This window comes from Centroberyx gerrardi, chromosome 18, assembly GCF_048128805.1.
Source record: "Centroberyx gerrardi isolate f3 chromosome 18, fCenGer3.hap1.cur.20231027, whole genome shotgun sequence".
Classification (NCBI taxonomy): Eukaryota; Metazoa; Chordata; class Actinopteri; order Beryciformes; family Berycidae; genus Centroberyx; species Centroberyx gerrardi.
The window spans coordinates 22,244,323-22,270,246 of record NC_136014.1 but is presented as its reverse complement, the minus strand read 5'-3'; the positions used below and the strand labels follow the sequence as shown (position 1 = coordinate 22,270,246).

At 42.5% G+C, this 25,924-nt stretch overlaps 1 protein-coding gene across 1 annotated transcript in view; it reads left to right on the top strand.

Moving 5' to 3' along the window:
* Positions 1 to 25,413, top strand: part of lama4 (laminin, alpha 4) — a 30,639-nt gene extending 5,226 nt beyond the window's left edge. Inside the window, exons 5-40 of the mRNA XM_071899231.2 lie at positions 571 to 785; positions 1,618 to 1,718; positions 1,910 to 2,090; positions 2,582 to 2,665; positions 2,893 to 3,044; positions 3,480 to 3,590; positions 4,974 to 5,085; positions 5,520 to 5,684; positions 6,691 to 6,884; positions 9,728 to 9,844; positions 10,604 to 10,752; positions 11,667 to 11,808; positions 11,895 to 11,988; positions 12,096 to 12,212; positions 12,465 to 12,650; positions 13,135 to 13,274; positions 13,412 to 13,576; positions 14,676 to 14,821; positions 15,011 to 15,173; positions 15,656 to 15,789; positions 15,933 to 16,104; positions 16,408 to 16,539; positions 16,666 to 16,808; positions 17,732 to 17,861; positions 18,672 to 18,809; positions 19,161 to 19,294; positions 19,991 to 20,155; positions 20,645 to 20,798; positions 21,189 to 21,382; positions 21,526 to 21,715; positions 21,884 to 22,039; positions 22,483 to 22,642; positions 23,227 to 23,357; positions 23,504 to 23,597; positions 23,846 to 23,965; positions 24,431 to 25,413. Coding sequence (XP_071755332.2) covers positions 571 to 785; positions 1,618 to 1,718; positions 1,910 to 2,090; positions 2,582 to 2,665; positions 2,893 to 3,044; positions 3,480 to 3,590; positions 4,974 to 5,085; positions 5,520 to 5,684; positions 6,691 to 6,884; positions 9,728 to 9,844; positions 10,604 to 10,752; positions 11,667 to 11,808; positions 11,895 to 11,988; positions 12,096 to 12,212; positions 12,465 to 12,650; positions 13,135 to 13,274; positions 13,412 to 13,576; positions 14,676 to 14,821; positions 15,011 to 15,173; positions 15,656 to 15,789; positions 15,933 to 16,104; positions 16,408 to 16,539; positions 16,666 to 16,808; positions 17,732 to 17,861; positions 18,672 to 18,809; positions 19,161 to 19,294; positions 19,991 to 20,155; positions 20,645 to 20,798; positions 21,189 to 21,382; positions 21,526 to 21,715; positions 21,884 to 22,039; positions 22,483 to 22,642; positions 23,227 to 23,357; positions 23,504 to 23,597; positions 23,846 to 23,965; positions 24,431 to 24,576 — 5,227 coding nt within the window. The 3' untranslated portion in view covers positions 24,577 to 25,413. The remainder of the gene's footprint in view (positions 1 to 570; positions 786 to 1,617; positions 1,719 to 1,909; positions 2,091 to 2,581; positions 2,666 to 2,892; positions 3,045 to 3,479; positions 3,591 to 4,973; positions 5,086 to 5,519; positions 5,685 to 6,690; positions 6,885 to 9,727; positions 9,845 to 10,603; positions 10,753 to 11,666; positions 11,809 to 11,894; positions 11,989 to 12,095; positions 12,213 to 12,464; positions 12,651 to 13,134; positions 13,275 to 13,411; positions 13,577 to 14,675; positions 14,822 to 15,010; positions 15,174 to 15,655; positions 15,790 to 15,932; positions 16,105 to 16,407; positions 16,540 to 16,665; positions 16,809 to 17,731; positions 17,862 to 18,671; positions 18,810 to 19,160; positions 19,295 to 19,990; positions 20,156 to 20,644; positions 20,799 to 21,188; positions 21,383 to 21,525; positions 21,716 to 21,883; positions 22,040 to 22,482; positions 22,643 to 23,226; positions 23,358 to 23,503; positions 23,598 to 23,845; positions 23,966 to 24,430) is intronic.
* The last annotated feature ends 511 nt before the right edge of the window (positions 25,414 to 25,924 follow it).

Here is a 25,924-nt window from a genome sequence, read left to right as displayed (position 1 = left end):
ATATACCTTGCTGGGTCCATTTTCTTGTTTGGTGTATTTTTCTTATTCCTGTGGACAAATGTAGATGATGTGACGTCACATCGAGATATTTCCAGTGCAGAATGATAGCAGGGGATTTTTCAGTGATCTAAAACATTGACAGTAAACATCAGGTTTTGGTGTCAGTCCCTCAGAATCAAAGAGCGAGGGCTTCTTTCTAGACTCACCATTTTGCTCCAAAGTTCAAAAATCATACAGGGAGAAATCCATCGTAGAAGAGACAGAGACCAGTTTCTCCACCGACAGTAGCCTCAATAGACCAGAATGCAATGCAGCCACAAGACTTGTTGCCTACCTACACATATAAGCAACAGTTGAATGCAACAACCGTTCTCTGCGGGTTACTGAAAGTCATTCTGAGAAATGTAAAAGTAGACAAGGCTATAAAGTAAGCTACAACAAGAGTATGGACAAGGGTGGATTTTTCCTTTAAGTTTTTCATACAAGCGGCAGATGCAGTGAACAACAGGACTTCCATGATAACTTCGTCAGTACCGTATATTGTCAGTCATCTCCATCTTCCTCCTCCAGGTGTGCCCCTGGTCACTATGGCAACCCCATGGCAATTGGTGATTCCTGTAAGAAGTGCGACTGTAATGGCAACTCCGACCCCAACCTGATCTTCAACGAGTGCCACAACGTGACGGGCCACTGCCAGCACTGCTGGGGCAACACCGCCGGCGGCAACTGTGAGAGGTGTGCCCCGGGTTTCTATGGCGACGCCATCAGTGCCAAGGACTGCAGAGGTGCGGACCAAAAGTGAACTTAAACACTAACCTCCGATGACTGAGCAGTGGAGAAACATTTCAAGGGAAAGAGAGATATTAAAAGATGAAAAAAAAACAATGATCCCTTCTTGTCTGAGCAGTGGAAAAGTACTATTGAATGAAAACACAGTCTCATGCTCCAAGGTTATGCTCGAGTTAAAGAATAGTTAATCTTCTGTAAAACCCCAACAATTCCCCTTGTGCATCTTAAGCCAATCACAAAGCCATATGTATGATGAAGGCCGGAAAATTAATTTAGCTTGTTTACTCAGTTGCACTGACCGGGCTAGTGAGGATTCCTGTCATACACCAGTGACGGCAGTTCAGCATTCTTGCAGGACGGTGTAGTACAACACTAAATGGTGTTAGCTTATGTCACACCATGTTGGAGTCAGTATATGAATAGCATCAAGGAACAGTGCAGGGTTTGTTTTGTTTTTTACCAGATATTTACATGTAATTGATTTCAGCACACTGCAAAAAATCTCCATCTTAACAAGTCATTTAGTCGATTATTGAGTTCTAAAATCGTAATTTTCTTTAAAAAAATGAAAAAATCTGCCAATGGGATAAGATAATTTTACTTGTTTCCAATGCAAATCAACATTTTTCACTGTTATGTATTTTATGACTTTAATATAATCCTGAATCTGTACAATGGAAAAACCCGACAAGGTCACAACTCAAGATCATGGATTACCAAATGTTTTTCAAGTCCCTGCAAGTACAAAAATAACCCTCTCCACTGTGCTGCTGTCATCGTTTGACCTCTGCTGTTCTCATCATCGCATGTATCCTGTGTCTGTCGCAGAGTGCGAGTGCAATAAGTGCGGGACGGCTTCATGCGACGACAGGACGGGTGTGTGTCACTGCAAGCCGGGTGTCACCGGGCGACTCTGTGACCAGTGTGAGGTGAGAAACTCAAGGACCGTATGAAGGATATGATCTCACAGCCGTGTGACATCTGACATTCCTTCCAGAAGCCTCACTGATGTCATGTAAAGCAGGATTAAATGATAGGAGGCAATATCTTTCAACCCAAAGTGAACTTGAACATCCAGTTAATAGGATCTAACTGTGTGTTTTTCATTCATGTAATCTAGGAGGGCCACTCGGGTTTCTCCAGCTGTCAAGGCTGTCGGAGGTGTGAATGCGGCCCAGCCTCTCTTCGCCCCACCTGCCATCCTCTCACCCACAGTTGCCAGTGTCGCCCGGGGGCCGGAGGCCGGTATTGCGAGCGTTGCCTCCCAGGCTACTGGGACTACAGCCCATCCGGCTGCCAGAGTAAGTCATGTGTCTGTCATACAACATGTCAAATGTTCTCTCCGTCTCAACTCCCTAGAAAATAACGCCCCCAGATCATTTGTCATAACATTCAATCTAGATAACGTTTTCCCAGAGAGAAATGATACGCTCGCTGCTCCGCTCCGTTCCCACACCCACCGCCCCAGTAGTGCACATGATGTCAGGGAGGCATCTGCTGAGAGCTGTAACCCCGTGGCCATACAGACTCCCAGTGGATAAGTGGATGACATCACCATGCAGCCCAAATCTATACACACACAGCTGCCAAAACCATCAGTCCCACACAAGAGAGGCCACAAGACAGATGTGCAGGCCTCACAGCCAAGATACCATCTGTGGGTCATGATATATTTGATAATTGCGCTGACCCATGTCCAGCTGATAAAGCATTTAGGCTAACGTCCAGAACTTTCTATGTATGCCTGACATTGTATGATGAAGTGCATCTGTGTCTGTTTCCCTACATGCAGAGTGTGACTGTGAGAGCGGCCACTGTGATATGCACACAGGGGAGTGTCTACCAGAGGCTGCAACGGTCAACCTGTGCAACATCAGTAAGTGGGTTTAGTTAATAGCAATAGCAGAGACCTCATACATAGCAGACATATTGTACTACTTTTTAAGAAGACAAAAAGACAAATTGTACACTATAATCTCCTATTTCCAGGCTCAAGGCTGATACTTATCAGCTGTTTAGAAGCTTTTCCAAAGATTACAGTATAAGATTAAAGCACAATACGACATCTGTTGTCCATTTCCCCGCTTCTTTTCCTGGTTTTAGGTTGTGATGAGTGTATTTGGCATCTGATCGGAGACCTGCGGCTGTCCAACAAGACGCTCGACCAGCTGAGAGTCAGTGTGTTGAACGTCTCCACCGGGGCTGCTGCTAACGACAGGCTCAAGTACTACAACTACACTGCTCATCGACTGCAGGTACGTACAAATACAAGTATAAATGTACTTCAAGATATGTTGCATGTTGAGTAAGGGGCGTGGCTCTGGCTCTCTTGCTCTTACTAAGCTATCGTTATCACTATCGCTAACTGAATGCAAGTTCATGTCCATTCTCTGGGGGTTGTGGAAAGGCATTCTGGGAAATGTAGGGAATCAGTAACTGAAGTAGAAGTAAACGAGGCAGGTTGATGGAAAGTGGGTACACCAAAAAAGTTAATTACAACACTTCATCACAAAATAACTCCTGGAATGCAATGAACATCGCGGATCAATAACAGTGTAAAACTATCCGAGGGTGGATTTTTCCTTTAAAATGTTTACTGAGCATTATACAGTACTTTCACCGTTTCAAATCCATCATTGTGTTTTCTGTTAAATTCATTGAACCATAACCTACTTTTGTTTTGTTCCCAGACTCAGTTTTTGGGCTGGAGGAACAGGTCGTCTGTGATGAGGATCCAGACCGGGGAGCTGGAGGAGGCTACAGACGCTGTTGTGTCAGACATCAAACAGCTGGGAGAAATGGTCAGCAAATTCCCTCATCCTTCATTTATCACACATTACTCATGCAAGGGAAGAATCAGGGTTTTTTAGAAGCCTTTAGCAGTTTTAGGCCAGTGCTTTTGTTTTTGGGGAATACTGTATGCATCAGTCTCCTAGTTAGTATTTCTTAGTAGTGCTCAAACAAAAAGTCAATTCAGATTAAAACTTTTTTCCCTCAAAATTGCATTATAGTCGTTTTGCTCTGTTGCTTATCCATACGACTGCTACAGCTCCTGAAAGTAAATGGATTGCCTTCCATTCAATTTCTGAGAAAGTGGTTTGAATCCCCATTGACTTGCTGTAGCGTTGCCAACAAATGCTATAAGGAGGCAACTGCCAAATTCTCCAAAATTACAATGCTGCTGTGATTACCTCTGGGATGTTGTGAAAGTTTTCTTAGTTTTTGATCAATAGAAAAGGCTTTCTAAAATCCCTGAGCGTTTCCTGGAACAGCTGTCCTGTCCAAATCTGATCATGTTACACTTTACTGTTTATTTAGAAATAATAATCCATGGAAGCCTCATGCAATCTCATGCACATTGTCTTAGCTAACTGTAGTGGTAGTGTACTTTCTGTAGACTTAATCACTGGGGACCCAGATTTACCTAATTTTAGAGATTATTAGAGACTACTTGTGTAGTTTAAGCAAGTAGAATTTACCCTGTTTTTGAGCTATTGTTTAATTAAGAATTTGGGTTAGACTGATATATTAGTTTGCCGATATATTGGGCCAATATTGGCCTTTCAATAAAAATTGGGTGTCAGTCAGTCAATGTTGCCCATTGCCGATATGATTTTATTACTCAACCAGTTTCAAGAGTGTCAGTCTGTAAAACCGGCAATGAAATCTGCCTCACTCTGGCTTAAGGAGCATCTAATCAACCAAAAGAATTCCTTAGTATGGGTTTTAATGGAGAGTTTTAGTGTTCCATGGTCTAAATGCTGTTTGAGAGGGTTTCTACCCTGCAACAAAGCAAATTCTGGGGGAAACACTGAATCCTTGTATTTTTGGGGGGGGTTTTGGGGGAGAATTTATAGCATGAAAAGGGTCAAATTTAAATCTACAGCGCAAAATCTTTGCCATAAAATATCAGACATCAGCAGCTTCAATCCAAAAATATCAGCTTTGGCCTTAAAAAAGGTCAATCAAAATCAAACCCTATTACATTAGGATTAGATATTAGGATTAGAGAGTCTTTGGCAACACGACACAGTCTATAGCTGCTCCAGAGTTATTTAGACTCCTAATCTTCCTACAAACCACCTTGTGAACCTAACCCAGTCTCTGAAAAACAACAGTGTCTATGGCCATTGATTTGTGTTAGCGGAGGTCATTGATTTGTGGCTTGTCTGGTGGTTTGGCAGGAGAGCATAGTGAAGGCTCTGGGTGACAGGGTGGATGACGACACGCTGCAGACCTTCACCCTGGCCGACCTGCTCACCGCAAACCTCACCGACCTCAACGTGCGCATCGAAGGTACCAGAAAGCTCCACTCACATGCTACTGACTCTTTTGTCTTATTAGTGTCCAATTCAGAGAGAAAAAGAGAAGTGATCTTTCTAACTAGCTTTTGTGAGATGTTGTTGCGGGCTACATGATTTGCACAGCCTCTAGGCATAAAATATATCTTAGGAGTGCTGATCTGAGAACATTTTGTATATCGTATATCATCTTATATCATGTTGAACTTCATATGACTATGTGCCTTCACCATAGATCATAAAGCCGCACTCCTCCTCCTTCTGGATGACTGAATGTTTTATGCATTTGGGTCCACATCTCATTTCCTGTGTGCATATGTGTGTGTGTGTGTCTTTGTGAATTTATGTGTGTGTATATGTGTGTCTTTACGTACGTTGTGTCTGTATCTTTGTGTGTGTTTGTGTATCTGTGTGTGTGTGTGTGCACAGAGATGATCCATGACTGGGAGCTGTACAGCGTTCACCAGGATCTGGACCCGGAGATGGTGAGACGGAGCACAGAGATCGGCCAGGGCATGGTGGCCTGGATGAGGAAGCTGGACCTGTCGCCACGAGAGCCCACCGCCACCGACGAGTCGACCGAGGCCCATGACTGTGAGGAGATGTAGTTCACAAAACACAGACGTGTACAAACACACACACAGAAACACATACACGAAGAGAGAGAGCGATTAGTAGTTGTTATCCTCATGAGCGTCAATTGGGAATGGCAAGGTATAGCACTCACAAAACCTTAGCCTAAATGAGTCCAAATTTGATCTTGTATTCTTCATCATTATACTGGTTGCTAGGTAACAACTCACACTCTCCATCACATTTTCCAACCTGAAAAAAGGGAGAAATAGGAAAAAGAGAATGAGCAGCAAGCCAGACATCTGCTGCCATGCTCAACAATAATCATACTATAAAGCAAGGAATCTCTGTCTGTATGTGTGTCCTTCGCATATCTCGAGAACCGTTCATCCGATCTACTTCACACTTGGCGGGTGTATTGCTGGGGACCCAAGGACGTACAGTGTCGAGTGTGAAGTTGTTTGGATGAGCGGTTCTTGAGAAATCTGCAAGCAGCAACACCGGAGGCCAAGCAATCGGCCCGTTCCGAACAGGCATGTTTTGAACGGGCACTGCACTAGTTTATACAATAACTGCGAGGGCAGTGCTGTGTTCCCCTCAAAACCCAGTGTATCTAGTCTAACAGATGTGTATACACCTAGATACATACACGCAGAGACACTGTACATCCTTAGATACATGTTGTAGCATCTGGTAGGGACCAAGCATGAACCCAGGACCTCCCCAAGCAACGATGCTTCCACCGCGCCATATCCGTTTTGGCGGAGTTCATGTCCCACACTCAATTATGACATCCTTCAGCCCAAATCTCTTGGTTGACATGCCTCTTTGACAGCCTTCATCACACCGTCCCATTTCTGACACCGATTCAGCATCCGTTGGGGAGCGATTAGTCCCCAACGGAGCATTAATGCAAGTGATGATGCAACAGGGATATCCCTTCTGGCGGAGTACCATGCAGGCCCTGAGTCACTAAACATCAATGATGATTTACAGTATGTGTTGCGATCCTGTGTGTTTTTGCTAGTGCTGAGGCGAGTCCGTCAGCTGGAGAAGAAGCTGATGAGCACAGACGGCCGCCTCTCCCCCGTGAGGGAGGTCCTGTCCCGCTTCACCGCCAAGCTGTCGGACGCCCAGGAGCTTCTCCAGAGAGCCGTCAGCACCGTCCAGGAGACGGGGGACAGGAACAAAGCCAATGTCTTCAAATACCAGAGGAATGAGGTAATTTGGTATGCCGTCCCGTGCCATTCTCCTCTCTCCCGGCTCCTGACGCTCTCTCTCCTCTCGCCCCAGCCACTCCCTACTCGCTCTGTGTTTGTCAGTGTTGCTCCATTACTACAGCTCAGTGAGCTACGGTCCTGTTAAAAGACTTCGCTGCCTCTCCTCCCCGCTGCAAGGGAGAGCGCTATCGTGTTGAGTTCCTCCTCTAAGTGCCGTCTGCTTTATCTCCACTCAGAACATTTCAAACAAAGTTGAGTTGTGCCTCATCACAGGGAGGCAATCGGCCTTCAAAGATACAAAGGAGCTCATCCTCAGTCTGTACTGTGCTGTACTGTGTGAGGGGATGTTGTGATTCCCAAAAGTCTGTCAGAAAGATGTGGTTGTTGTTCCAGAGAAGTCTATTACTCTTGGTATGTAAGTGCCAGGAACAGAAAGTCAAAACCAGCTGTGGGAGCTTGGGATTGTTACAATAGGAGGAGGAGGCCCGAACTGGGGGAGAAGCAATGCTGCCCCGCTAAATTCTTCCCATGATAATATCCAGCTTAGTTTATCCCAACACCAGGGAATGGAGGTCATTTAGGAGGACGAAGTGACCGAAACACTGATAGGCATTAGATTTCTGAACAAAGATCGCACACACACACACACACACACACACACACACACATTCTGAAATGCTCTGTGGCAGTTTACTGTGAATGTTTTCAACAAGGACATTCCAACAATGACACATGGTCAGTCTTTGTCAATATTTTTTCAATATCATTTTTGCATTTCTGTGCATTATGCTCGTTCAGTAGACTAGTTAGGCTAGGAAGTTGAGAAAATGAGATAACTGTACTGCTTCTAAGTATCTGACTGAGTATCAGTTTATACTCAACAATGTAGAAATAGCCGAATATACAGAGCAGTAGGAAAAGTTTGCTGATTAGGTGTGATTCCCTGCATAAACTCCCCAAGTTCATGTGCTATATTTTCATGCCAGGTCCCCTGATTTGTTGATTTACGATGGTGTAAAATCCTAAGTGGGTGGAATTTGGATCCAGGAAGTTCTGATCCAGCCCCTGTCGTCATGCCCCATGAGATTATGGGTCTGCTGTCCTGCAGAACAGCTGCTGCTGCACTCTGTGTGTGTATGTGTGTGTATGTGTGGGTGTGGGTGTGTTATCGGGAATGGAGATCTCCATGATCAGGCCCTCTGCTGTAAATCAATGCCATGAATGGTGCACTGTCCAAACAGGGAGCCTCTCTTAATCTGGGGCTCTTCCTAGCCGCAGCAGACCGGTCCACACCAGCTGCAGCCGCACTACTGCACACTGTTGGGTTACCATGGGGAATAATATTATCTAATCATTATGCCATACTCAGTCATGCAGTGGCAACTTTAAAGGTGGGTTGTGCTGGGTACACTATAATCTCCAACAACCACATACCACCTACTGGATGAAGCTGCTTATTAAACAGTATATGAATTGATATTATAAAGGTTTGTATTATCCTCAATATGTGGGTGTACATTTCACATATAAAAGGATGAGTTTTTGTGAGTTTACCCTGCACTGCATCCCTGGTCTTACTCTACCAGTGCTCAATACTGTAAAATTAGTCCTCTGTAGTGGCTCTTTTGAGGCTATTTTTAAAGCTACTGCACATAGGGCTGGGCAATAATTAAATATTATCGTTTATTGTCTTTCAATAGAATTATATTGCGAAGAAATAATGATATTGAGTCAACAGAATATGCAATTCTGTTGTCTAAATTAATGATAAAAAGCAAATACTAATTGAAATATTAAACAAATTAGGGAGTATAATTAGTTTTATCATACTCTATATTACCATGCAGTTCAATGCAATGGACGTCAATCTGACTGTTGATTAATGTGATAATCAATATATTGATTATATGTAAGCAGATATTATTATACAGTATATCAATGTCAAAATACTAATTCATTTTGTCCATATGGCCCAGTCCTAACTGCACATCACCATGATTATCATGAAAAGAAAAGTTTATTGAAGCACTTTCAGTTATATAACAGGAAAGAGCTCAACAGAGTTCATGAACCAGTAAGTCTCAGTTGAAACTCGGCGTATGATTTATCTGTTGTGCGCCTATAGGAGAGAGGATAACTAGCGTATCAGACTGTGGAGATTCTGTTATGAGCAGAGGATGTCTGCAAGTATACAGTCCCACGCCAGAGTCTGTCTGCCTGACATTTTAGGGTCTCTGAAGTTTAACTAGCGCATCAGGCAGTGGAGATTCTGTGGAGAGTCGAGGATGTCTGCCTGTAGTCCCCCGGCGAGTCTGTCTGCCTGGTGTTTCACAAGTTTTTATTGTGTCTTCTCCTCACATGAATAGAGTCTGTGTTTTCAATTTGGAGCAAACAATCATGGGACCATTACTGCCATTTAAACAGCTTTGTGTACCATTCTTCATCCACTCCAGCAAACATATATATATTTTTTATAGATCTGTTTGTTGACTTTTTGCTTTACACTTTACAGAACACACAAGTGCATGTTACAAGCATTATATATGTAAACATAAATAGGACAAAATAAAACAAGAATGAAACAAAATTGAATGACATGAAAACCAAAACTTAACAAAACTCAGCTCAGCATGTATATATTTATGATACCACTTTGTTACAGGTACAGTTACCAAACATATAATTTAAGAAGTCATATAAGTCACATGGAAAATTAGTACAACATCAATTAAGGTTGCATCTTATCAACTTATCCTCTATACAGAAAGATAGTTTTAGCAGGTTTTAAATTGTTTTAAATTGAGTGTGTCTGGCTTTCTCCTCGTCTCCCTATCTGTCCCCCAGGCCAGGCAGCAGCGGCTGGCAGAGGACCACGCTGCTGTCAACGACACACTGGAAATAGCTGCTGGCTTCATCTCTGAAACAAACAGGACTGTGGCTGAGGTGGATACCATGGTGCAGGTGAGGCCTGCATGACTGTGTGACAGCTATGCTCAAAACTAGATGTCAGGATCCAAGATGGTTTCATAAGTTTGGGTCAAGGGTGAGACAAAAATTACTCAGTTTGGGTAAAAACTGTAGGGATCCCTGCTGTCTAATGATGCTTAGGGTTTTCTTTATGGCTCACAGAATGAGGCAGTATGTATCATAATCTAATGGACTGCGATATGGGTTGCAATATCTCAGCACATGCATTGAATTTATTCATGAAATGGAATCCCAAGACCCAGCCTGTGTCAGACTCTAAAGCTAGCCAATTTGATTTGGGAGCAATTTGTGGATTGCAGGAGATTGAATAAGCAGCATTCACAAACGGCTCCCGCTTTTTAGTCAAGTGGCTCTCTATTGAGTTACTCTGTGGGGAAATACAATCATCCCTAGGTAACAATGTTAGCTGGGGGCTTGGAAGTGTGTGTGTGAGAGTGTTTGTGTGTGTGTGTGTGTGTTCTCATACTTTGAACCTTGTGAAGAACAAAAAGTCCTCACAAGTATTAGTCAAATTATAAAAGATCCAGTTCTGACGTGTACATATAAAAAAAAAAAAAAGCCTATTTTAGGGTGATGGGATTAAGGGATGTGAAATAAATGTAAGTCAATAAAATGTCCTCGCAAGTATAGTGAATCATATGTTTGTATGTGTATGTGCGTGTATGTGTGCATGTGTGTCTGCACCTGTGTGTGTGTGTGTGTGTGTGTGTGTTCATGTGCCTGTGTGTACAGAATGTGACTGAGTACCACGCTGCCATCGATGGCGCCGGTAAAAAGCTGATGGAGAAGACGGAGCGTCTCTCTCTGGCTGACAGAGACTTGGTGCAGAGAGCCGACGACCACGCCGACGAACTGCAGAGACAGGCCAGCGAACTGGAGGAGTGAGACACACAATCTTAATAATTACAATTAATCACAATGAAATATTTTATTCCAAATGCTATATATCCATTTTGGAAAAAAACACTTTAGGTAACACTAGGTTAGGGAACACATATTAACTATTAACTATGGGTTTTCCGTCAATAGTTATTATTTAATTTCTCTCAATACTGCTATAAGCACTAATTAAGAGGCTATTGAGGGAAAACCCATAGTTTAGTTAGAATACAATAGTGCAGAATAAGATGCTAATAAGTGGTTTGTTATGACTAATAATGAACCAAAAACACTACTAATATGCATGTTAATAAGCAACTTATTAATAGTTAATGTGTTCCTTAATCTCAAGTGTTACCTAAAAACCTAAAATCTACCTAAAATTCATATATATGCATATATTTCCAAAACACAGATGATTCTATCCTCAAAACCATACTCAACCATACAAACTCAAAATTTGAATTGGAACCAATATTGTGCTTTATTTTCATGCCAGCAATCATTTTGTATGACTAGGTGTCAGTTTTTTTTCCCAAATGTTGAATGTATCATCTTAGAATAAAACCCTTAAGTTACAGTTTAGGCATTAAGTTGATGCTCTTGACCAGAGTGCTTATAACAGCTGCAACAGTAGAAAACAATTTTTTTTTTGTAAATTCCTTCACATTGAAAGATTATGTGGAGTAAGTTTCACTATGGCCTATGAAACTCATGGAAAACCCATTGGTGAATTTTAAAAATAGATGTCCATCAAATCCTCCTGGACTCCTGGAAAACTGAATTTATGGAAATAATATGTTATGATGGGACAGCTGTGTTTTGCGTGGACATGTGTGGGCGTTTTTGACTGGATTATGTACCTTTGAAACATCCCGACATAACGTCTACCATGTGTCCTCTCTCCTCCACACAGGGATCTGAAACGCAGCGATGCCAATGGCTTTGTGCAGAGAGCTATAAGTGCTGCCAACGTCTACAACAACATAGTGAAATACGTCGACGACGCCAACATCACCGCGCTGACCACCCTCGACCTGTCCCAGAGAGCCGAGGACGTATGTGAGATTGCAGAAGTATAAAGTGTACATCCGCTGTGATTCCTGGCAATACAGCTTTTTCATGATAATGTTCTGTGTTTTAGGCCGTTACTGGGATCAACACACAGCTTGGATTCCTGACGACACGGAGCGACAATGTTTTCAAGGAATCAGTTTCGCTACGCTCAGAAGAATTGGGTAAGATTGGCTTTTACATGAAATATCACTGATTTGTTGATTTCTAATGTGTCTAATATACACTGATATATATCTCTCTCGTTCACTGCATCTGATTGGTTCTACAGAGGTAGAAGCTGAAGTGGCCGACAAGCTCAAATACATCGAAGAGACCAAAGAGATCATGGAGCAAAACACCCGAAAACTTGCAGACATAGTGCAGGATATCAATGGAATTCAGAGGGGTAAGAGGAATGAAATGACATACTTTAGCATTTTAATGTTTGGATAAAGCAATGGCATCTCAGCGTGATTCTGTGAGTTAAAGCCTCGTATTTGCAATGCCAAGACTGGGAGTTCAAATTTGGCTCTCAAACTGTGTCACATCATCCGCTCTCACTCCCACCTTTTCTATCTCTTTCTCCTGTTCTCTATCAAGTAAATGCTAAATGAATTTGCCATTTCTCATCCTCCGCGTCCATTTCCTGACCCCACAGACAGGACGTCAAAGCGTCTGGAGTTTACCCAGGAGGTGGCCGAGGGGACGCTGAACCGCTCGGTGGAGGTCCTCCAGACCATCACCCCCATCAGCACCAAGGTGGAGGAGTGGGCCGACAACATGAGAAACAACGAATACTCCACAACGGACTACGAACGGGCCGTCCTCTCTGCCGGGGAAGCAGGTATCGTAGCTGCTGCAGCCTCGGACACACATCTTGGATAAACAAAACAACAACTAGCAGGAGATAACCAGTGCAAAAAAACATGCACATCTCCAAAAAACCTCCGTTTGCAGGTACAAAGATTAAAATGCCTTTATTGTAGTGGCTCCATATAAAAAATGGCCAATACGTGTCAATCCAAATAAGTCTTCATCATCAGTGTCACCAGCAAAGTTTGACTGAATATAAGTTTGACTGGATATTTGAAAGTTAGACTGAGTGAGGTAAAGTGAAGTGAGGTGGGGAGAGATTTTCGGAAATTTGTCTTGCATTTCAAGCAGCTCCAAAGGGGCTCAAAACAGTTATGTATGAAAACTAGACGACGGAAGCTCAAAAATGTGTTAACCCTGTACAAGCATATTCACATAATGGCACTTCCCCCAGTTTCCTCATGTATGTCTCATGTTTAAATCCTTGTTTTCTCCTGCTTCGCTGTGGTTTGCAGTGGACAACCTGAATGTGCTGGTTCCTGAGCTGCTGGACAAGCTGAAGGTGGTGGAGGAGAAGAAGCCTGTCAACAACGTGACCACCAACATCATGAGGATCAGGGAGCTCATAGCCCAGGCCAGGAGTGTGGCCAAGAAAGTTAGTAGAATCACCTTTAATATGTATGGCATGATTTTAGGGGAGACAGTCCAATCCGTCCTCCTTGTTAACTATAGATTTTATGGTAAAGGAAAGTTATTGTGCATATTATTACCACTTTTCCGTATCGTCCTCAGGTCCAAGTGTCCATGAAGTTCAATGGTCAGTCGTCGGTGGAGGTTCATCCTCACAGCAACCTGGAGGAGCTGAAGACGGTGACGTCCATCAGCTTGTTCATCAGAGTGGATCCTGACAAGGATCCCATCGAGGACCGCTTCATCTTCTACCTGGGAGACAAAAATGTGAGTAATCCAGCTGGGAAGGGGATTGGTAATTTGGTGATAAAACAAACGCTTAACCAGGGAGAATGCAGATACCTGAGTAAGGTCACTTGACCAAAACGCTGTGTCTTGAAATCAAATTCTTGTAAGTGAGGACTGTGTGTGGGAGTCTACAGATTTTTACCAGAAAGAATGCAAAATGGACACAGATGGGAGCTGTAGCATCAAGTGAAAGCATAGATAGACACAGCCCATCTGGGTATGTGTGGGGATACAACTAGATCTTTACATTTGTCTCACAAAATCTAAAGTGTGCATCCTACTAGCACCCTAGTGTGCATCCGGCTTGGCCCTTCCTCTCTGCACATATCTATAGGATAGGTATAGGAAGTGAGGACTGGGGAGGAGGGTTGCAGGCTGTGTATGTGGCCCAGATCTGCTGCTGCTGAAACTTCACAAACTTGGACCCAGAGGACAAGGGCAGAGATAAAAGGCAGGGAGCAGCTTGTGGAGATGAATAGTTTGTTGTGATCATGAGAGCAGGAATAAAAGCCTTTGAAAGCACACAGTTGCCTTTTTCAAAAGGTCTCCAAGAGACGCCTGTGACAATAGTGTGTGTGTGTGTGTGTGTGTGTGTGTGTGTGTGTGTGTGCCTTCAAAGTCGGGGATCATTTACATAAATACCATTAGCCCCCACCCACCAGGGCACAGAAACAGTACAGCTTCCCAATGTGGGGCCTCTCTGTTCTCTTTAATGGCACTTCACCCTGGTGATTTCACTGCCACTGTAATCTATGCAGTGATGTTTGTGTACAGCTATTCGGTGCGTGGTAACAGCCCACAGCATGACCACTGTTTGTAGTCAAAAAGAAGGATGTTTATATTTTTGCAAACACTATATTTCATGGTTAAGATAGCATGGATGAGAAAACATGAAATATGATATTGTCAGTTCCCTGCAGAAAGCTCATATCTCAACGCCAAACCAGTGCAAAATGACAAAAAAACAGGCTATTGATGAGAAAATCAAACAGTTCTCCACAGTTTTTTAAGAGATATAAACTCACCATATTATTCTAACCCAGCATATTATGACCTTGTCTGCTGTCTTTCCCTCCAGGGCAGGAAAGACTACATGGGCCTGGCCATCAAGAATGACAACCTGGTGTATATCTACAACCTCGGGGGCGAAGACGTCGAGATCCCGCTGGGTTCAAAGCCTGTCAGCCAATGGCCCCCGGTGTTCAACTACATCAAAGTAGAGAGGTACTGTACCGTAATGAGCTTAACCTGAGCTGTTACATCATCTCCACTGCTAGCCTCAAGGTCAGCTGCGTGATTATTCAGTGTGTTCACGATGTGTGTGTCCGTTCACACCTGACAACTGTCGAAGCGTGGCTGCTGCCGGTGAAATGACTTTGGGTGTTCATGCTCCTTTGTGCTCCCTGGTGGCAGGCTGGGCCGACATGGGAAAGTCTTCCTGACCATTCCCAGTCAGAGCTCCACAGACGAGCAGAAGTTTATCCAGAAAGGGGCGGCTGTGGGCACCGACTCGCTGTTTGACATCGACCCTAAGGATATAGTCTTCTTCATTGGTGGTGTCCCGGCTGATGTCAGGGTAATGCATTTACTGAGATCCCCGTTTGATCAAGTGTATCAATCAAAGTTTTGCAAATTACGCTGCCAGTCAAAAGTCTGGACCCACCACATTTTTCTTTATTTTTACTATTTTCCACATTTTAGAATAATAGTAAAGACATCAAAACTATGAAATAACATGAATGGAATTCTGCAGTGACCCAAAAAGTGTTAAACAAATCAAGACTATCTTATATTTTAGATTCTTTAAAGTAGCCGCCCTTTGCCTTGATGGGAAGGCAAAGGCTTTGGAAAGAAATTCATACATAGGCATCAACTTCATTATTTACATTTGACTAAGATCATGAAAAACATAGTACATTCAATCAGGTGTGTCCAAACCTTTAAGTGGTAGTGTATATATCATATAATCCTTAATAATTTAAATAATCCTTAATTGATCAACCCCTTTTCCCCAAATGAAGACACTGACTCCTGTATGTTTTGTTGTTTTTAATCTAGCTGCCACCTCTTCTGAGTCTTGCTCCTTTCGTTGGATGCATCGAGTTGGCCTCGCTGAACAACGACGTCATCAGTCTGTACAATTTCAAAGAGACTCACAAAATGGATGTGGTTGCATCAACACCTTGCCCCAGGTATCATTTTGGTACTTGTTCTTGTATATGGGATGTTTCTAAACTGAGATGCTGACACAGTATGTCCATTATGGCAAACACCTTGATTTCATTGGATAGACTGATGTTTAAATATACAAATGCATTTCTCCTTTTGCTCTCAGGTACAAGCTGGCATTCTCCCAGAGTCGTATTGCCAGCTACCTGTTTGATGGAACAGGCTATGCGCTCATCAATAACATTGAGAGGAGGGGGAAGTTTGGTGTCGTCACAAGATTTGACATTGCTGTACGAACAGTCGCAAACAATGGTGTCCTTCTCCTCATGGTCAATGGGGTGAGTCTAAAGATAAACATCCTGACTGAGTCACCTTTTCACGCTGCAGCAGTTACCAGTCCAAGAAAGTCCAAGAAATTTATTTTTCACAAACTGCATAGTGGCAGAGTTAAATATAGTGTGACATTTGATTTGAGGGTTGAAAAGGTTCTAGACAGAAATTTTCCCCATTTTCTTCACACTTTGTAGAGACATTTAAAAAATTATTGAGTTGTACAAGCATATATGGTTTTCAGTGATGAATGTAAACTAAAAAGTCAACTAAACGGAGAAGGCTAATATATTTTCACCTCTTCTTTTCAGGATAAATTCTTCCTGTTGGAATTAAAGAATGGCTTCCTGCGCCTAATGTATGACTTCGGCTTCAGCAGCGGCCCAATCGTTATGGAGAACAACATACCCAAACTGCAAATTAATGACGCAAGATATCATGAGGTAGACTTCTCTCTTCTCGCTGTGTTGGCTGGACCATTCCAGCGATTGATCTGAACGCTTGAATAAATGATTTTGCCCTCTCAGACTGTATGTATCATAACTATCTGTGCTGGGCCGTTTGCACAGGTGTCAGTGATCTATCATCAGTCTAAGAAGGTTATCCTGCTGGTGGATAAGAGCCATGTTAAATCGATGGAGAATCAGAAAACCACGCTGCCCTTCTCTGATATCTACATAGGTGGAGCTCCATCTCAACTCCTCAGCTCCAGGTAAGCTTTATACTCCCGTAACCAAACACGTCCTCACACACCAACTTCACACAACTTTTTCATATTTTATATTACAGGTTTTTACAGGAACTACATCTAATATGTCTCCTATGTGTAAAAAAAAAAAAAAAATTCCATCATCCTAGACCAAACCAAACCATTCAAAGCTGTACTAGGCAACTTCACACTTTGGAGGCCCCAAGTGGCAGCAGGGGATAACTGTTTGAATCTTTGAAAGTTTTGAAGGACTTCGTTACCCAGAAATCATGTAACGTGACGACAATAACCTGCGCTTAAAAGCTTCAAAATCCTTCTCTAACTCGTCTGCTTCTCTTAATCTACGTCTCCTCCTTTATGATTGGTATAGATTTAGAATCAGAATCAGAATCAGAAATACTTTATTGATCCCCGAGGGGAGAAATTGGGTTCCGTTGCAGTTGCTCACAGAAATATATATAGGCATAGAGAATTATAAGAAAAATAGAAATAATACTGTATTATACTACAATAAAATAAAAATATGTAAAGTACCGTATATGCATTATAAAAATATGTGCAAATAAAAATAAGTAAAGTATGTGCATTATACTACAATATATAACAACAATAATATAGAAATAAGAAAAATAAGAAATTTGTGGGTGGGTGTGGGGGAGGAGGAGGAGGAGGAAATCCCTGACCTGGGCCTTTCACTCCTGCTTTTTTCCTTCCCCTTTGTTTTAAATTATTGCACAAAATTATTACCGGAATCAGTATTGCACAGTTTAAAATATAAGTTATAAATTATGGGGTTATTAAGGTATGAAGGGAAATCAATTAGGGATAATGGCTTTTTACCTGGATTCACCTCATCAGTGTACTTCATGAAAAGAGCAAGTGTCCCTAAAATGTTGTTCTTTCCGTGTATTTGTGCCGCGCCGCAGGTCCGAGCTGTCGTCTGTGGTCGGCCTGAGAGGCTGCGTGAAAGGCTTCCAGTTCCAGAAGAAAGACTTCAACCTGCTGGAGGAGCCTGGCACCATCGGCATCAGCAGCGGCTGTCCTGAGGAGTCTTTCGTAAGTGCTCCCTCCCTCTATCACTTCTTCACTTCACATACTCTTAGTGACAAATGCACTTTGTGGGTCCCTCTGGAATCTACGCCCATGGGTGGAAGTAACTAATTACATTTACTCACGTTACTGTAATTAACTGTAGCATTTTTGTGCGCTTAAAGTCTGTAATTTTACTTACTTAAATACATTTTTACTGAAGCAGTGTACTTCACTACATTTTAAATCACATCCATTACAGAGCACAAATTTGTAGGCTCTTTATAAGCATTAGAAACTGGACAATCATAAACAAAGAACAGAAGAGTAATCTGGCTTTACTTTGTTTTTGCACTTTATTTTGTAACTTCCAATTTTTCCAATGAAAAGAATCTAGTTTGAACTCTGTACTGTTGCCCTTTTTAGAATTGCATGGAAACGATCCTCTTATAAAAAGTATCTTGATAACTTTTACTCTGATTACAGCTACTTTTTACTTTTACTTCAGTAGATTTTTACACTAGTACGTCTAGTTAAGTAAAATATCAGCAAAGTAAGAGTACTTGTACTTGAGCAGGATATTCTAGTTCTTTTTCCACAACTATCTACCCCAAATATATGTGGAGAGTAGATGACACACAAACACACAATCAAACGCACATCTGCACACACACACACAAACTTTTACCAACAACAGAGAAAATGATCGGTCGTTGTATTTCAAAGGCTTTCACCTGAGTCAATCGATAATCCCATTGGAGGTTCACTGAACTGTAAGATGAAAAGAGAATGAGACATGATGGGAGAGGACAGTGAGATGTGCTTTGATTGTTACAGATGTCCCGTAAAGCCTACTTCACTGGGGAGAGCTACCTGGGATCCACTGCAAAGATTTCACCATTTGACACCTTTGAGGGAGGCCTCAACTTCAGAACGCTGCAGCCCAGCGGACTCCTGTTCTACCACAACGAGGGGGTATACAGAAATCCATGTCTTACACACTGGAAAAATGTCCATCTTAACAAGGGATACTATCGTGTACCGAGTTTCAAAATGTTTGTTTTCTCGAAACTAAGTGAAAAAGCTGCCAGTCAGATGAGACAATTTCCTTTGTTTTCAGCACAGGCTCATATCAATATCTATCTTGAAACAAGGCCAAGTATCAAAATGATGTCACGATTAAAAGTTAATTTACATTGTTCAAGATTCAATAAGTTAAAACAACTTGCTAAGATGGATATTTTTTTGCATTTTAGAAAAAGATTCCTTTGTAAGACCTCCCTGTGCCGCTGAATAATAACTGTAAACTCCTTTTCCCCCCTTCAGTCTAATGAGTTTAGCATCTCCCTGGAGAATGGAGTAGTGGTGCTGAACTCCAAAGGAACAAGAGTCAAATCACACAAGAAACAATACAACGACGGAAGGACACACTTCTTAGTGGCCTCAGTAAACAATCAGAAGTAAGCAGTTTTTGATGTGCAAATTCTTCTTGCTGTTTCCCCGGGTGGTAGCCGCATACTTTGAGACATTCGATTCTATTTTTAAAATGGACTGCATGCAAATGAAAACCTACCAACAGCAGTATCCTGGTGGCATGTGGCTAGTTGCATACCATGTGCTCACAGTGTTGTGGGTTTGGGTTCAGCTCATGACTTGTGTGATGAACTTCTCACTCTCTCTATCATCTTTTCTCTCTCTCTCTCTGCTGTATACTGTTTTAATGAAGCAGAACTTCCATAAAACACTCAAACTAAAAGGCACTTGGAGAGCGCAAACCTCCACCAATGCTGAACAATTCTCCAACTTACTGTTGCTCCCGAAGACATCATTCCTGTCACTTAAATTTTGAGCTAAATTGATTTCTTGACCCTGCAAACATACCCTTAAGATCTGGAATCGAGTCTCTATGGCTAAAAAATGATAATCGTCTAAAGGCAGAAATCCCAGATCAAAAATCAAATTAATTGTTGTTTGGTCCAAGGCCTAAATTTCACGGAAGTCTGTTCATAAGTTTTTGAGATATCCTCCTGACAGACAAACTAACAAGGACAAAAACATAATCTCCTTGGCAAAATTAACAAAATACTGTCCCTGAACACTATAAAAACTGTTGTTTTAACGAGTGACTGACTGGCTGTTTGACCTGTCTATCCGAGGTATGCGCTGGTGGTGGATGACAAAGACAAGCAAGAGAAGAAACGTCCATCATCCGCCACAACTTCCTCATCAGGTGCCACTCTAAAGAGCTTCTACTACGGCGGCTCTCCAAGCAGCAGCTTCAAGAACTTCACTGGCTGCATCAGCTATGCCTACATTAACCGGTAAATCACTACTTAATATTCACTGTATTATCATACAGGTCGTCTCAGGCCGACTGGTCCCAGACCAATGTGACAGATATATGAATAGTGGGGCGTTTGTTATTACCACAGCCAATGAAATATACAGAATGTGTTGTTGGTATAAGAGTGTTTTCATTAATCGTTGAATTATGAAGCCAAGCGGGACAACCTGTCAGCGAATCTGTTTCATATCTCTCCAGACTGCAGCAGTTGAAGGTTTCTAATTGGGGATTTGGCTCTGTTTGCTGCTTAGTGTCTTTCTCTCTCTCTCTCTCTCTGTCTATGTGAGAAAGAGAACCAGACTCAAATAGAGCTGTGAGCTGAGTGGTTGAGGACATGGAGTTTGTTGCCATGGAGACTCAGTTGTGTGTTGAGAGTGTCTCTCTGTAGCGCTTACATTTTTGGCACTGTTTATCCTCTCTCTCTCTCTCCCTCTCTCTCTCTCGCGCTCTCTCTCTGTTTCTCTAGACAAGACCGGGACATTGAGCCAGAGGACTTTCAGCGGTACACAGAGAAGGTCCAGACTTCCCTGCAGGACTGTCCGGTACAGCGACCCCCCGCTGCTCTGCTGTCAAAGTACAGAGAAAGCACTTCCACACCCAAACAGAGCCAATCCAGGAAGGTAAAACGAAAGGAGTTTTGTCGAACCAGATTTGTATGCATGAAGCATTTGCATTTCCATGCACACATCTAGATATCACGGTTTGAAAAACATCATGAATAGACTGCATGCATAAACAAAAATGCGGAATTGTCTCATGGTCGTTGAAACCCGTTGCACAAAATCTGGCATATGTTGATGCCCATCTAAATTTACATTTAAGGGAGTTGAGTGAAGCTCTTACCCAGAGCGCCGATCAAAGACACTTCAACAGAACCCAATGTTGTTGATGGACACAACATTGGCTATTGTGGGGAGCTAACCTTTGTCCCCCTGGTTGCAGAAGTGTCTGTCTAACCATTGGTCCATCCTGCCACCCAATAAATGCTTCATGTCTGCTCTCTCACTAAGGTGAGCAGAGATATGTCCAGCCTCCCTCTGGGCCTCATGGGACTGAAGAGTGATGATCAGGAGCCATCAGAGGCAGACGTTACGCCCTGCTACCTGTCATCAAGTCCCCGAGCAACCCGTCAAGCCCACCACTACGGCGGCATCGCCAACAGCAGGCAGCAGTACACGGACCTCCCAGAATCCCTTGCTGAGAGGTAGGTCTCGGGAAGAACTCTTTGAATATAACCTCAAGGTCAAGTCTGTTTAAAAGCCACTCTGCACATGTACTTCAGGCTCCTTCAACGGATTTCTTCATGCCTTTGCACACGCCTGAATGAATGCACCTTCCACCTCCCAGGTCCCACTTCTCCCTGTCCCTGAAGACCCAGTCATCCTTTGGCCTCATCTTTTATGTATCTGATGTGCAAGAGGACAACTTCATGGCTCTCTTCCTGGCCCATGGGAAGCTGATATACACCTTCAACGTAGCTGACCAGAGGGTCAAAATCAAGAGCCATGAGAAATACAATGATGGCGCATGGCACAATGTAAGTTTATGAACTTATTCCATGTGAGCAAAGCACATTTCTAGCACATCAGGTGCCGGTCAGTACTATATGTATGCATGGATGAATGCGCGTTTAGCTATGTGTCAACATTTTCAGCATAACCTTACTTGTGCAGTGACAACCTCCTCTCTCCTCCTACTGCTCAAGGTTATTTTTATCCGTGATGGGAGTATGGGACGATTAATAATTGATGGGCTCACAGTGCTGGAAGATAGAGCTCCGGGAAGCAACCTCTCCTGGCATATCAGCAGCCCCCTCTATGTGGGAGGCGTTCCTCCAGGGAGGGCTCAGAAGAATATTCAGGTATGCCACACAGCAACAGCAGGACCAATGCCAAAGGCAAATGGGGTGGAATATATGTGAAACAGTTTGGAAACATACACAGGCATAATTTGAAACACACAAAAAGTCTAGCAAGGATAGAAGCTCTGAATAAGACAGTAACCCCTCACAAAGAGAGTAAAATCTTTTTAATATCTGTAATTTATAACCCTCTGGTCTTTTCTGGGACTTATATGGTCATACTGGGAGAGATCCAGCTCAGCTTAGCTCAGACTACTGGACTCAGACGATGTTCCCACAGAAAGCAGGAAAGCAGGAAACCGCCATTGTGACCCTTTCCCCCTTTGAACATTACAGGACCGCATCCTTTGTTATAAATATCTTTCTTCCTGACATTTTTACAATCAGCACTGTATACTGTATATTTATACCTCTAATATACACTTCCCTGCACTTCCCTTTAGAGAAACTCTGCGTACAGCTTTACTGGCTGTGTGAAGAACCTCCAGCTTGATGGACAGTGGCTGTCCTCCGTGGACCAGGCGTATGGGGTCACCCCGTGTTTTGAGGGACTCTCCGAGCCGGGAACATACTTCTCAGAGGAGGGAGGATACGTCGTCCTGGGTAACACGCAACTCAGTTTTCTTACTAGTTCCTTAATGGAAAACAGAGAGCACAGACATGATTTTCCTCCAGCTTCACACTGAGACTAAGGAATTCCACATGATGCATAAATCAAAAGTTTGTGAAGTGGTGATTTTGTGCAATCATCTACCCACAAGGTAACGCTACGTACATTTTGGCAGGATCCACAACTGTTTGGAGACTGTGCATCTGTTATATTACATGGCTCATTAGATTTCCTTCTGGAAAACGTACAAAGCCCTTGGTCTTTCACCATTCTCTGTGCAAGGAGAGACTCTGGTTGGAGACGGGAGAACACGATACCCCCAGTGCAGCTGTGGTGAAAATGTGTCTCTGCTGGGAGAAAGTAGAGGCGAGGGGGAAAGTTGACGGCCCCGAGGCCTTGGGAACTGGGCTGCAGCTGTTGAATGAGTAGAGTAATTTCACACCCTGCTGCAGTGCAGTCAGCTCAAATTCACACGTGCAAACAGCTCAGAGAAACATGGCCGATTACTGGAGGTTCAGAATGGGCACTGAGGCACTCGGCACTTACTTCATCCTCCTCTGTCTGCCTTCCTCCCTAGATGACACATTTAACCTGGGGCTGAGGTTTGAGCTGGTGGTGGAGGTGCGCCCTCGTGTGGCATCAGGGGTGCTACTGCATGTGCACACAGCAGAGGAGGACTATCTCACTGTGTACATTCATCAAGGGGCGGTAAGTCATTGCTACAAGTATTGATAACTTATTCTGGAACACTATACATGTTCAGCCCTGTTTATGTCGGACAAACTAGAAACTTCAATTACGTTCAAGAGTACAGATATAATTCTAGCTGAGATAATATTGGTTTGTCTGTATAGGTGGTGATCCTCGTGAACAACGGGGTACGTGAGTTCTTCACACAGGTCTCTCCAAGACAGGGACTGTGTGCTGGGAACTGGCACAGAATTACTGGTAAGAATCCCCTGATTAAGCTAATGTCTAACTATGAACATACACACAATAGCGATTAAAAGAATGACGAAAGACTGGAGCACTGAAAAGTTGAAAAGAGTGAACAAGGAGTTAGGAGATACACTCTGGAGGGACTCAAAGAAAAGCGCTTTGGTTTCATTTAAACAACATAGCCATTCTTTACAGCTCAGTTAAGACCTCCAAAGAGCTTTAGAGTTATTTATGTATTCTGTCCTGCTTGATCGCAGTGATCCGGGATGCCAATGTTGTCCAGCTGGACGTCGATTCTGAGGTCAACCATGTGGTGGGACCTCTGAATCCCAACGCCACGGATACCAGGAAGCCTGTGTTCATCGGTGGAGCTCCAGGTGAGTGGCCAGGCCAACAATTACAACTTTCCACCAGGGTTGGAGTCAATTCATGAATGAACTCATCAATTCCAATTCAACTCAGCAATAAAATTCTGCGAAATTCCATGTTTTGTTTTTTCTTACCACATATCTGAGATTACACAGTGTTATATATTATCAATACTGAATATCATAACATATTAAAAGTACCTTTCAGGTGGTATGTATATATGTAACTTCAACTATTTCAATTTACAATTAAATTATCAAATAAACTTATGTTTTGTCCAGTTCTGCTATACTGTAATGCATGATGCCTCAAACCTTAAAACACAATAATGAGTAATTTTTTATAGATAAATGTATATTCTTTTATTCATATATTCTACACTTTTTTATTGCATCTTTTCACCATTATTATGACACAAACTCCTAATACTTGAGATGCTTTGAAATCATGTGATGTACCCTTCCTCCCCTCAGACCCTTTCCTCCCAGAGGGCATTGCCACGAGGAAGGCCTATGTGGGCTGCATGAGGAACCTCACAATCAATAGCAGCCAAGTGAGCTTCAATAAAGCTGTTCTGGTCAGCGGAGCGGTCAGCGTCGGCACCTGTCCAGCGGCGTAACACACACACGTCAACACCACTACCATCCCCAGCTTCACAGCACTGACCAAACACTGTTCCTTTCATTAAAAATCTCTCTTTCGATAAGACATAACCATAAAAAGAAGTGAAGAGTTTCGTTCCAAAATGAGACATCCACCATTTAAAAAAACATGACCCACTCTCCCAAATTGACTGCTGGCATGAAAGTTAAGCATATTCATCTGCTCTTAAAATAGGAGTCATCTTAAGACATTTGCTGATAAAATAGTTCATTTTTTGAGAATGAGATCATTTATGTTTTTCAAATATTGCCTGATGAATCACGTCACAATTTTTCCTAATCGGATATATATCATTTTGGAATGAAACCCTTAAAATACTGTCATTGTTTTCACTCTTTATCAAATGTTTGTCTTTTTGTCCGTTCATTTTTTGGGTCTTGTTTATTTTTTTACATGATAATGTCCCAGGAACACAACCAAATCCCACTCTCTATAATTAGTTTTCTCATTGGAAAATATCATCAGAAAAGCAGCATTTACTATCAGTTATAAGATGTTATGAACTGCTGAAAAGTTCAGAATCGTAACTGAGGCAAACCATAATGTATCCATGATCCTTTTGGTGTTCTTCATTAGTTTTTATAATATTCATGACTCTCACTCCCACTCAGAGGGATGTAGAAAATATCAAAGAGACGTTTGATGTAAGAGCGTATCTGCCTCCACTCAAAGCATTCTGTGTTCCACCACCTCAATTTGTAATCTCAATGGCACATTTTTTAAAGTTTATGTTGAAAAGTTTTCTTTCTTTTGTACTGTTTTTTCCTGATGAATAAATGATCTTTTACACCCATGTTAGCTTGGCTTTTTTCCTATTTATTTATTTATGGTGGTTCTTTCCCACTTGCAATACTTGCAATTATGGGAAAACAACACAAAACAATTGCTGTATTTTGTGTTGTATTACATATCAATACTGCATTTTCATGGGTGAATTATGCTGACAGTTATCCAAGCTGTTAGATTAATTATTTCAAGAGTTATCATTTTCTTTTTACACCAGTGACCACTAAATAGAGTTGAGATCCCCTACCTGATAAATTGTTGGCCAGCCGACCTTCAGCAGAGAATTTTGTTATTTAACAAAATGGTGTAGCTGTACAGAGATGCAGTGTTTGGCAGGGATAATGAGGGTCTTCATAAACCCATTATGGGTCGCCCCACTTTGGAAAACTTCTCACGTATTCAAAAATTTATTGTATTCTTATGTTGATACTTGAAGATACTTAAATCAACACTGCCATCTACTGAGTATGAAGTGGCGTGTTCAAGCCAAAACGTGGTCCAAGATCTGGGAGAGGATG